This window comes from Gobius niger (assembly GCF_951799975.1).
Source record: "Gobius niger genome assembly, chromosome: 18".
NCBI lineage: Eukaryota > Metazoa > Chordata > Actinopteri > Gobiiformes > Gobiidae > Gobius > Gobius niger.
Genome location: NC_136869.1, coordinates 8,705,140 through 8,718,826, shown reverse-complemented (window position 1 = coordinate 8,718,826; position 13,687 = coordinate 8,705,140). Strand labels below are relative to the sequence as shown.

Genomic DNA, 13,687 nt, shown 5'->3' with positions numbered 1-13,687 from the left:
TGAACGGGAACGATGCCCTGTGTCACAATACTACAAAAACGTCGGACTTTTATCACTCATCCACCCCTAAAAAGGTTCCCCATCCGCATCACGTGTGCATCTTTTGTGCATCATCTAGAGAACTTGAGCTTGTGCTGTAAAGGGATGATATTTGTGATTGTTGGGTGTTCTGGCACTATGTGTGGTCATTCCTGATTGGACACTGTTTGTTGGGGGCAGTCCCTGAGCTTTTAGAAGACAAAGCAGAATGGGCCGTCTTCAAGCCTGATGACGGTCAGTGACCAAAATGTTGCGTGACATGGTGTGCGAGATTTTCAAGTTACACATCTATAGTTCACCCATAAAAAGCAGCGCAAACAACAAAAGTATTTATATTTTTGTTAAGTGTAGTACTAGAAGCTTAGTGAAAGTATCTCACGAGTTTTTGATCAGCCAGTAGTCCAGGTTAGCAGCTTCATCTCTGCCATAACCTACGACCAGCACTGCATGGTTGACCGTTTTTCCACATGGTTTGGTGAACACACCTGAAAATAAAGAAAAACGTATGCAGTATATAATGACATGCTTTATGAATTAAACTAATCCATCTGAAGAACAGTTTTTGATTTCATACATTATTCAGTTTTTAAATATTAGTTACATTATCTTAAAAAGTCTTTACAATTCCTCATTTCCGAAATACAAGTTAGGTGACTTTGCTCACGCACAGCTCGCCTCAAACAAAGTGAGAACATCCGGAACTTGGGACAGACGTCTCTCACATCACTGTAAATGAGCTCGAAGGATCGTAATTTATCCAATTGGGTCAAACTGTACAGCCTTACCATCTCAGTGGGACAGTCATAACCTTGATTTCATAATAAATAAAAGTGCTAACGTCCACAGCAGTATTTAAATACACTCACAGAGGAGGGTCAGCACATGCTAAAACATCATTATCGTTTGGAAAGACTTACCTTTGCAGTGCTTCCATGTCGCCTTTAGAGTAGAGTCAGAGCTCTCGTAAAATCGAGTCCAGCAGCTGTAATCTGGAGCTCACATGGCTAATATTTGTACACAACAGGGCGGAGTCCAGCTCCCGATTACAGATCCGAGACTCGACTCTAAAGGTGACATGTTTCCACTGCAAAGGTACGTCAATAATGATGTTTTAACAGGTGCAGACACTCCTCAGTGAGTGTATTTATAAACTTCTGTGGACGTTAGCATTAGCAAATGCATTACAATTAGCCTATTTATTTATTTATTTATTATGGAATCAAGGTTATGAGTGTTCTATAGAGATGGTTTGGCCATGCAGTATGACCCAATATGATAAACTGAGATGCTTTTAGACTGTGATTTCCCTGTCACGCAAATATTTCTTCAGTTCTGGCTCATTTACAATGATGTTTGACTGACGTCTGTCCCAAGTTCCGAATGGCGTAAATTTTATTCCAAGGATAGTTGGCACATCACCCAATCACGTCATGAGAGGGAAACGTCCCTTTACATGAGACTGAATTGTACCTTAACTCCATCCTCTGTGGCGGTGAGCTACATGTGTAGCTTCAGTTTCTCCTAGGGGAGACTGAAAAAAGCGCGGCCGCAGCGTCACACATCTGCGCCAACGGTCCCTCTTATCACCATCATTCATTCACACACATCATTCATTCTGGCCTATTGTACATATACATATACATATACATATGCATATACATATACATATACATATACATATACATATACATATACATATACATATACATATACATATACATATACATATACATATACATGTTTTTATGGTTGGGGAAACCACAGTACCCGGAGGAAACCTACACAGACACGGGGAGAACATGCAAACTCCACACAGAAAGGCCCCGTCCAGGTGGGAATCGAACCCGGGACCTTCTTGCTGTAAAGCATGAGCGCTAGCCGCTTAAGGATAGTGGGGCTTTCTCACTTGTTTGACGCGAGTTTTGCATGTACAAAGTGACCCAACACTTGTTTCAGAAATGATGATTTCTTTGATTGAGTCACAACATATGAATCTGCTCACCAATCTTATAATGTTTGATGGTTCTTTGATCAATGCCAACCGATATTGGTCCAATAGTAGCGACTGCCTTCTGAAGAGAGAGCTCATCCGTTGGCACAAAGTTGTATGAAGAACAGGTCGCTGCTCGCATATTAGATTTGTAGCGACAATCGCCATTCTAAACAAGACACAACAATCAGAATGATCCACAGCCCCTTTCACAGATAAATAGTTTTACCATGTACATAAAAGGTGTTCTTACCCGGGCCTCATAAGGGTAGGAAGCTTCAGATGCAATGCCATCATTGTTAACGACATACAGAAAAGCTTCATCCATACGTCCAGGGACACACCCATAACTGCCATATGGCTTTGAACAGTCCATCAGGTTCTGGGGGCTGAGGCTCACCAGTTTCCCTGTCTTCTTGAACAACAGACCCTCCAGAGCTCCAGCTGCACTGAAGGCCCAGCACGACTGACAAGATTTCTGCACAATCATTATGGTCAGATATAACAAGAGACCTTTACCTTTGTGTAAACAAAGTCACATTACACAATGTTTTTACCTGATTTTTGACACTGGTCACATATCCTTTTTCTTTCCAGTTCACACTGGCTGGTAAATCTACCTCTGTGACATTGAGAGGAGTTGGTGTCACGCCTTCTGGAATCTTCATGGGTGCAGAGGGTTGGAACATTTCATCCTCAGTCTAGAGTGAAGCAAATACTTTAAACAGTCAGCTAAATCTTACAAATGTTTCAGTTTTTTACAGACCATTTTAGGGTTCAGAGGCATGAAGACTGAAGAGTCCGAGAGAGTTTAAGTTCTTAACAGGGAATAATTAAACAGGCCAATAAAGACGGGCAGAGACAGAGCATTACCAGGTCCGACATGTGGTTTATGGCCAGAGTGTAGGTGTGAAGGCCCAGAGACGCCTCCAGGTTGTGATGGTTGACGTCATTCAGGTTTTTCTCCCACAATGCTCTGCGCCCGAGCTCCTCCACCTAAACAACATTTACAATAAAGTAATATTTTCAATTATGGCAAAGTACAACTCGTAGATAGAAATTAATACTACCTTTTTTACTTACTACTTTTACACAATATGTAACTGTTTTTGATATGATCAAAAACAGTTTCAAAGATAGTGCAGATACTGTAACTACGTGACTCAGGCGGTTCATCCTGGAGAGGAAGTAACCATGATGATATTTAAACATAATGAAAGAAAACAAATGTTGCCCTTACACTCCATTTATTGACTGAAATGTTTGCATTTTCAAAACAAACAGAAAACGCCTTTAAAAACATGTGCAGAAAAGTAGAAAGTCTTTGGGTGAGCGGCAAGAAAGGGCTGGAGAACTCCAGAGCCACTGGTTTTCAATCTCTGCTTTAAAGTATTCAAGTGTAGCCAGCTGGTAACTTTTGGTTTTATTTTCCAAAAACAACATATATGTTGCTCTAACACTATGATGCTTAATCACATTCAGAGTCCATGTTGAAATTAGGAAAGTGAATTGATTACCCTACCTTAACAAGTAATAGTACTATTGACTCCTTTGTACAAACCTCATTGTGGTATTTCTTCTGGTGAGTGGTCTTCCACTGCTCCCACTGCTGGTCCAGTCTGGAGTCCAACTCAGCCCAAACGGAGGCGCAGAGAACAGCCAGCAGCCAGACTCCCACAGTCCGACCTGCACACAGGCTGCATTATTACAGTTGCCACTTCATCCGAGAGCAATGTCATGCCCAACATAAATGTGACCAGGTGACAAAATACAGTAAGAACCTGACTCATGTTAAAATGTCAGTCCATTGTTGTTTTGTATTGTACATACACTCACACACATTCTGGGCTCTTACACATATATTGTAAAAAGTAACATTGTATTTGCACATTCCTCTCGTCATGCACGTCCCGGGCACATACATATTGCAAAAATGAACATTGTTATTGTACTAAGCCCATAAAAGTCCCCGGGTCTGGAACCGGACCATGAGGTGAACATTTAGGAAAACTCACAGATGACGGCCAAAAAGTAACAAACTTGATCTGCCAAATTTTGGGGCTATTTCCAATTTAGGAATTTCAAAATATTGATGCAGCAGCGCCACCTCAGTTTGTTTTGATGTTAGAGAGGACCTGTCAAAAATGATGTAGATGCATCTGCAAAATGTTGTGACAAGTCAAAAAAATATTATTATAGCAAGGCCGATGTGTGAGGGAACAAGCGAATTATTTCAGAACAAGCAAATAATGGAGATGTGGAACTTCAAAAGTTATCCAAATGCATTTTCTAAATGCATGAAGTATTTTGCACATTTTTGTAAACGAGTAATTACAAAGTCAGATAAATGTTAGTAAATGTTTGTTAGTTAATGTTAGTAAAGCCGTAATAACACCATTTTGAAGAAGTCATTGTTAAAAAGCAACCTTAACTGAGCGCATTTTCTCCAGTTCGTCTTTACCCTAATCTAAAAGCTTCTCGCCAGGGATACACTTCATTTGAAAGCTAAGGCCTAAGCTCATTCCTTACTTTTTTGGTCATGTGTTTTCGTAAAATCCTTTCGAGAAATGGAAAAGAAAAGAACGATATATTATAGCACAGCATAACCTTTAATTTGCTTCTTCTGAGCTCTGTCTGTACCTAAAGTGGAGAGTAACTCTGTCATGAGGGAGATTCTTACCTTTCCAAGCTGAAGTCATTGTTGCCGTTGTGCTCAGACGCGGGACGTGCTGTTTATATGGACTGCAGAGTCATGTGGTCAGGGGTAAGCTTGTAGCGTGGGTGTGTTTCAGACATGTTGGTGGTCAACAAACTCACCACGCTAACATGGTAAGAGTTTATCCTTCGGCAACAGAAAGAAAAACTCACACACAAACACCAGTTAATACAAGCAGCGTTTATACAGATGCAGCAAGACAATATTACATTCAGTATAGTACAAGGCTCTTCAATTACATTTTTACTGGGTCAGATTTCTCTGGGATCATCAGCTCAGGAAGGACTTGTTTGTATCTTAAGTCAATGTATCTAGACCTTATCATTCATGATGTTATGTAGATGTATATTGAATTGAATATGGGGAAGCCACTAAGCTTATTGCTTCAGCCTGCTCCAATTTGAGCATCCACAACTGTATGAATTTTGAAAGACAAAATGAATGTAAAATAAACTAACTAAACTAAACTGGGCCGGTGACTTAGTGAACCTCCCACCGCCACCAAAGTGTTCATATTTTTGGGATAAATAAAATACATTTCATTGATTTCAGTCCAAATTTGTTATAAGGAAACTGTGGCACAATTTCTCCAGTTCGGTTTTGCCCAAATCTAGGGACCCAGAGGGAGCGGCCGACGCTGCAGCAGCTTGTGTTGAGGCGACACGGGCTCCAGGAGTTTTAATCAAGTGTGAACTATACTTCTTTGATCACGCGGCATCTTTCTGTATATTCAATCAATCAAACTTTTCAAAACACATGTTTAGAACTTTAAGAAGAGCCTCAAGTGTCAGCTGTATTTATTAATAGAGAGGCTTGGGTTGGGTTTGCCTATAAAAACTGTGGGGCATTTCATTCATCCAAACTCCAAATTGCACACGCTGTACGTGAGCCCGGGTTCTGTGAAGGATAAAGCGGCGATTCGGGCCGGGTTGTGTGAGTGAGGAGAGGTCAGTGTCTGAGGAGGGAGCGGGCAGTGGAGCCGCGGTGCCGGTGCGTAAAGACGGCCTCGTGTCTGAAGGGCATGTGACACGAGCTTTGGACCTAAACCCAGTTGGTCAGACTTATGTCCCGAGATGAGTCAATTAAAGCACAGAGTTGGTACAGCGGGATCATCCTGCTTTCCCAAATTGTTTAAAGGTGTAGTAATCCCAGTGTATGTAAACTTCTGACTTTGTAAAAACATTTCTTATTCTTATTGGCCTAAAACAGCATTCTAGCTACATGTGAGACACTGAAGAAAAAAAAAAAATAGGCAAAAGTGTCTATTTTATAAAGTGTATGTAAACATCTGGTTCCCCCTGTATGTGCAGAATAACTGAGACAGATCTGTCCTTATCCAGATGTGACAACATCAGCTGCACAGCGAGGCTGGGCTGCAGAATGCCCTCCTGCGCCTAACGTGACTTCGGGTGGAAAATTAGTGATAAAGTCTCTCACTGCTGAAACCAGTGACGTGCGGTCAGGGGAGTTAAGTGAGGCCATGTCTCACCAGTCATCATGGAAACAAACTAAAAAACAAGTCCCTTTTATGAAGATGACACGGATCAAAATGTTTTATAAGTTGTCGATATCGTGTAAAGAGGGCGGAGCTGCGGCGAGCCTCCGGCGTCCCGCACACACTTGCCCTCAGCTCCTTCACTCGGCGCTCTCTCCCATTCTGGGCTTTTTTTCCACCCCCAAAAGTAAAATACATTTGTAAATGGGTTTTTGTTGTGCACATTGTTTTTTTCTGAATCTGGAAAAAGAATCATGCACAAGAACGACACATTTAACCTGTTCATTGACTTTAAACTGTGTTTTGAAAGGCTTGAGGTGAGGCCTGCCTCCAATGCACTATCCCTGATGATATGAGGGGGCGCTGTGTCGGCACTACACATTTATGCAAAAAAAAAAATATATTTACTTTATACTGGAGTCAATACAATATGTGCCTCACCAGCAACACACCTCACCACATGTTACTGACTGAAACACAGAACAAATCAATGTCAGTCACTTCGGTGAAATATTGTATTTAATGTCTTTTTCTACAGCTGGCTAATGGAAACCCTGAACCATGTATAACCCGAAACATATTGCAGTCAGCCAATAAAAGCGTTTGACAAAACTTTCCAGCCTTGTGCATGGACTCAGATCTGTCACACATTCAGAAAAAAGCATCCTGGCACATGTTTGCTTGTTGACCTTAGACTCTGCTAACCCCTGGAATAACAATATACTGTATGAGCACTTTAGTTTACTTAGAACTTTCTTAGAACTAGATAAAGCCCTTTGTGTTGTTGCAAAGTGATATAAAAAATTAGCCACTGCTTTCGCTTTCAACTAAGCTGCTTTCAGGTCTAAGCCTTTACACTTTGATTGTCACTTTGGCACGAGCTATAGCTCCATACAGTTGCTGCATTGCTGTCATGAATATATAGCTATTATGCTTAATTTTCAACACCAATGACCAGATGGCAGCTCACCAGTGGACACATTCTGAAGATGAAACATTCAAGTCCTCAGTCTAGTTTTGCACAGTTCTAACACATTATGTGTAACAACAGACTTGGGTTCCTCTCTCGTGCTGTCCTGTTACGTTCTTTTCCAAAACTGTGCACCTGAATTGTGTCCTGCTGCAACCGACACCGTTATGTGATGGAGGGCAAAGCTCCAGATAAACATATCCGTCTAAAGTAAGATGCAAACACAACAACAGTAACACAAAGAATATTTGATGCTGATGTCCTTTAATGATGAAACACTTATCGTGATATTACAATGGCAAGGCAAGGAAAGGCAAGTTTATTTGGAGAGCACAATTCATACACAAGGCAATTCAAAGTGCTCCACAGTTGCATAAAATGACAAGAAAGCAGATAAGTGGTTGTATGTTTGTCTCGGTGTTTACACGGGGTAGACTGCATACTCAGAGATGCCGCACATTTTATTCTGGTTGCGTGCCAGTTTCATGTAGCCCTGTTCTCCCCATCCAGTTCCCCAACTAGAGAGAGAGGAAATTCATAGAAAAGGTAAGTTTACAAAACCATCTGCCGCCATTTACTATATGAATGAGAGTGTGAATGGTTGAGTGGTTCTTTGATGTAAAGTGTCTAATGTAGACGGAAAAGCTGAACTCAAAGACATTTTCTATATACACAATATACAACAGGCAGTTTCTCTCAGATAATGTCAAATCTGTCCAAATCTGTTCTCTTTTGCTGAGAGAATCCATCCCACCTCACATCAAGATGCTGATGAGACCGCATCAATATTGCTCTGACATGTTTAAGCACCCGCCCTGTTCAAACACAGGAGGGGCCATAACTGAAGAGACTTCCTGGTTCACTCAGTATTCTCTCTGGGCAGAAGCTCGCTTAACGTGCAGACCCTCCTTACGCCAATACCGAACGGGAACGATGCCCTGTGTCACAATACTACAAAAACGTCTGACTTTTATCACTCATCCACCCCTAAAAAGGTTCCCCATCCGCATCACGTGTGCATCTTTTGTGCATCATCTAGAGAACTTGAGCTTGTGCTGTAAAGGGATGATATTTGTGATTGTTGGGTGTTCTGGCACTATGTGTGGTCGTTCCTGATTGGACACTGTTTGTTGGGGGCAGTCCCTGAGCTTTTAGAAGACAAAGCAGAATGGGCCGTCTTCAAGCCTGATGACGGTCAGTGACCAAAATGTTGCGTGACATGGTGTGCGAGATTTTCAAGTTACACATCTATAGTTCACCCATAAAAAGCAGCGCAAACAACAAAAGTATTTATATTTTTGTTAAGTGTAGTACTAGAAGCTTAGTGAAAGTATCTCACGAGTTTTTGATCAGCCAGTAGTCCAGGTTAGCAGCTTCATCTCTGCCATAACCTACGAGCAGCACTGCATGGTTGACCGTTTTTCCACATGGTTTGGTGAACACACCTGAAAATAAAGAAAAACGTATGCAGTATATAATGACATGCTTTATGAATTAAACTAATCCATCTGAAGAACAGTTTTTGATTTCATACATTATTCAGTTTTTAAATATTAGTTACATTATCTTTACAAGTTTTTACAATTCCTCATTTCCAAAATACGAGTTAGGTCACTTTGCTCATGCACAGCTCGCCTCAAACAAGTGAGAACATCCGGAACTTGGGACAGACGTCTCTCACATCACTGTAAATGAGCTCGAAGGATCGTAATTTATCAAATTGGGTCAAACTGTACAGCCTTACCATCTCTGTGGGACAGTCATAACCTTGATTTCATAATAAATGAAAGTGCTAACGTCCACAGCAGTATTTTAAATACACTCACAGAGGAGGGTCAGCACATGCTAAAACATCATTATTGTTTGGCAAGACTTACCTTTGCAGTGCTTCCATGTTGGCTTTAGAGTAGAGTCAGAACTCTGGTATAATCGAGTCCAGCAGCTGTAATCTGGAGCTCACATGGCTAATATGTGTACACAACAGGGCGGAGTCCAGCTCCCGATTACAGATCCGAGACTCGACTCAAAAGGTGTTTCCACTGCAAAGGTACGTCAATAATGATGGTGCAGGTGCAGACACTCCAGGTGGGAATCGAACCCGGGACCTTCTTGCTGTAAAGCACGAGCGCTAGCCGCTTAAGGATAGTGGGGCTTTCTCACTTGTTTGACGCGAGTTTTGCATGTACAAAGTGACCTAACACTTGTTTCAGAAATGAGGAATTCTTTGATTGAGTCACAACATATGAATCTGCTCACCAGTCTTATAATGTTTGATGGTTCTTTGATCAATGCCAACCGATATTGGTCCAATAGTAGCGACTGCCTTCTGAAGAGAGAGCTCATCCTTTGGCACAAAGTTGTATGAAGAACAGGTCGCTGCTCGCATATTAGAGTTGTAGCGACAATCGCCATTCTAAACAAGACACAACAATCAGAATGATCCACAGCCCCTTTCACAGATAAATAGTTTTACCATGTGCATAAAAGGTGTTCTTACCCGGGCCTCATAAGGGTAGGAAGCTTCAGATGCAATGCCATCATTGTTAACGACATACAGAAAAGCTTCATCCATACGTCCAGGGACACACCCATAACTGCCATATGGCTTTGAACAGTCCATCAGGTTCTGGGGGCTGAGGCTCACCAGTTTCCTTGTCTTCTTGAACCACAGACCCTCCAGAGCTCCAGCTGCACTGAAGGCCCAGCACGACTGACAAGATTTCTGCACAATCATTATGGTCAGATATAACAAGAGACCTTTACCTTTGTGTAAACAAAGTCACATTACACAATGTTTTTACCTGATCTTTGACACTGGTCACATATCCTTTTTCTTTCCAGTTCACACTGGCTGGTAAATCTACCTCTGTGACATTGAGAGGAGTTGGTGTCACGTCTTCTGGAATCTTCATGGGTGCAGAGAACATTTCATCCTCAGTCTAGAGTGAAGCAAATAGTTTAAACAGTCAGCTAAATCTTACAAATGCTTTAGTTTTTTAAAGAACATTTTAGGGTTCAGAGGCATGAAGCCTGAAGAGTCGGAGAGAGTTTAAGTTCTTAACAGGTAATAATTAAACAGGCCAATAAAGACAGGCAGAGACAGAGCATTACCAGGTCCGACATGTGGTTCACGGCCAGAGTGTAGGTGTGAAGGCCCAGAGACGCCTCCAGGTTGTGATGGTTGACGTCATTCAGGTTTTTCTCCCACAATGCTCTGCGCCCGAGCTCCTCCACCTAAACAAAATTTACAATAAAGTAAAAAAAAATTAAATTATGGCAAAGTACAACTCGTAGATAGCAATTAATACTAACCCATTTGTGTATTATCATGACCTTTATTACTTACTACTTTTACATAATATGTTTCAAAGATAGTGCAGATACTGTAACTACGTGACTCAGGGGGTTCATCCTGGAGAGGAAGTAACCATGATGATATTTAAACATAATGAAAGAAAACAAATTTTGCCCTTACACTCCATTTATTGATTTAAATGTTTGCATTTTCAAAACAAACAGAAAACGCCTTTAAAAACATGTGCAGAAAAGTAGAAAGTCTTTGGGTGAGCGGCAAGAAAGGGCTGGAGAACTCCAGAGCCACTGGTTTTCAATCTCTGCTTTAAAGTATTCAAGTGTAGCCAGCTGGTAACTTTTGGTTTTATTTTCCAAAAACAACATATATGTTGCTCTAACACTATGATGCTTTATCACATTCAGAGTTCATGTTAAAATTAGGAAAATGAATTGATTACCCTACCTTAACAAGTCATAGTACTATTGACTCCTTTGTACAAACCTCATTGTGGTATTTCTTCTGGTGAGTGGTCTTCCACTGCTCCCACTGCTGGTCCAGTCTGGAGTCCAACTCAGCCCAAACGGAGGCGCAGAGAACAGCCAGCAGCCAGACTCCCACAGTCCGACCTGCACACAGGCTGCATTATTACAGTTGCCACTTCATCCGAGTTTAAGAGCAATGTCATGCCCAACATAAATGTGACCAGGTGACAAAATACAGTAAGAACCTGACTCATGTTAAAATGTCAGTCCATTGTTGTTTTGTATTGTACATACACTCAGGCACATTCTGGGCTCTTACACATAAATTGTAAAAAGTAACATTGTATTTGCACATTCCTCTCGTCATGCACGTCCCGGGCACATACATATTGCAAAATGAACATTGTAATTGTACAAAGCCCATAAAAGTCCCCGGGCCTGGAACCAGACCATGAGGTGAACATTTAAAACATTAAAACATTAAAAAACCTGAACTGCCAAATTTTTGGGCTATTTCCAATTTAGGAATTTCAAAATCTTGATGCAGCAGCGCCACCTCAGTTTGTTTTGATATTAGAGAGGACCTGTCAAAAATGATGTAGATGCATCTGCAAAATGTGGTGACAAGTAAAAAAAAAATATTATTATAGCAAGGCCGATGTGTGAGGGAACAAGCGAATTATTTCAGAACAAGCAAATAATGGAGATGTGGAACTTCAAAAGTCATCCAAATGCATTTTCCAAATGTATTTTGCAAATTTTTGTAAACAAGTAAATACAGAGTTAGATTAATGTTGGTAAATGTTTGTTAGTTAATGTTGGTAAAGCCGTAATAACGCCATTTTGAAGAAGTCACTGTAAAAAAGCAACCTTCACTGAGCGCATTTTCTCCCGTTCGTCTTTACCCTAATCTAAAAGCTTCTCGCCAGGGATACACTTCATTTGAAAGCTAAGGCCTAAGCTCATTCCTTTTATTTTTGGTCATGTGTTTTCGTAAAAACCTTTAGAGAAATGGAAAAGAAAATAACGATATATTATAGCACAGCATAACCTTTAATTTGCTTCTTCTGAGCTCTGTCTGTACCTAAAGTGGAGAGTAACTCTGTCATGAGGGAGAGTCTTACCTTTCCAAGCTGAAGTCATTGTTGCCGTTGTGCTCAGACGCGGGACGTGCTGTTTATATGGACTGCAGAGTCATGTGGTCAGGGGTAAGCTTGTAGCGTGGGTGTGTTTCAGACATGTTGGTGGTCAACAAACTCACCACGCTAACATGGTAAGAGTTTATCCTTCGGCAACAGAAAGAAAAACTCACACACAAACACCAGTTAATACAAGCAGCGTTTATACAGATGCAGCAAGACAATATTACATTCAGTGTAGTACAAGGCTCTTCAATTACATTTTTACTGGGTCAGATTTCTCTGGGATCATCAGCTCAGGAAGGACTTGTTTGTATCTTAAGTCAATGTAATCTAGACCTTATAATTGATGATGTTGTGTAGATGTATATTGAATTGAATATGGAGAAGCCACTACTAAGCTTATTGCTTCAGCCTGCTCCATTTTGAGCATCCACAACTGTATGAATCTTGAAAGACAAAATGAATGCAAAATAAACTAAACTGGGCCGGTGACTTAGTGAACCTCCCACCGCCACCAAAGTGCTCATATTTTTGGGATAAATAAAACACATTTCATTGATTTCAGTCCAAATTTGTTATAAGGAATCTGTGGCACATTTTCTCCAGTTCGGTTATGCCCAAATCTAGGGACCCAGAGGGAGTGGCCGACGCTGCAGCTGCTTGTGTTGAGGCGACACGGGCTCCAGGAGTTTTAATCAAGTGTGAACTATACTTCTTTGATCACGCGGCATCTTTCTGTATATTCAATCAATCAAACTTTTCAAAACACATGTTTAGAACTTTAAGAAGAGCCTCAAGTGTCGGCTGTATTTATTAATAGTGAGGCTTGGGTTGGGTTTGCCTATAAAAACTGTGGGGCATTTCATTCATCCAAACTCCAAATTGCACACGCTGTACGTGAGCCCGGGTTCTGTGAAGGATAAAGCGGCGGTTCGGGCCGGGTTGTGTGAGTGAGGAGAGGTCAGTGTCTGAGGAGGGAGCGGGCAGTGGAGCCGCGGTGCCGGTGCGTAAAGACGGCCTCGTGTCTGAAGGGCATGTGACACGAGCTTTGGACCTAAACCCAGTTGGTCAGACCTATGTCCCGAGATGAGTCAATTAAAGCACAGAGTTGGTACAGCGGGATCATTCTGCTTTCCCAAACTGTTTAAAGGTGTGGTAATCCTAGTGTATGTAAACTTCTGACTTTGTAAAAACATTTCTTATTCTTATTGGCCTAAAACAGCATTCTAGTTACATGTGAGACACTGAAAAGAAAAAAAAAAAATAGGCAAAAGTGTCTATTTTATTAAGTGTATGTAAACATCTGGTTCCCCCTGAATGTGCAGAATAACTGAGACAGATCTGTCCTTATCCAGATGTGACAACATCAGCTGCACAGCGAGGCTGGGCTGCAGAATGCCCTCCTGCGCCTAACGTGACTTCGGGTGGAAAATTAGTGATAAAGTCTCTCACCGCTGAAACCAGTGACGTGCGGTCAGGGGAGTTAAGTGAGGCCATGTCTCACCAGTCATCATGGAAACAAAATAAAAAACAAGTCCCTTTTCTGAAGATGACACGG

At 41.4% G+C, this 13,687-nt stretch overlaps 1 protein-coding gene across 1 annotated transcript; it reads right to left on the bottom strand.

The window, feature by feature from the left end:
• Positions 1-414: 414 nt before the first annotated feature.
• LOC306977811 (cathepsin S-like) lies at positions 415-12,130 on the bottom strand (the record flags this gene model as incomplete). The annotated part of the gene is made up of 7 exons (XM_079576253.1): positions 415-524; positions 2,042-2,198; positions 2,283-2,507; positions 2,587-2,730; positions 10,322-10,444; positions 11,007-11,131; positions 12,112-12,130. The coding sequence occupies 7 exons, from the start codon at positions 12,128-12,130 to the stop codon at positions 415-417; spliced, it is 903 nt and encodes a 300-aa protein (XP_079432379.1).
• Between the last annotated feature and the right edge of the window lie 1,557 nt (positions 12,131-13,687).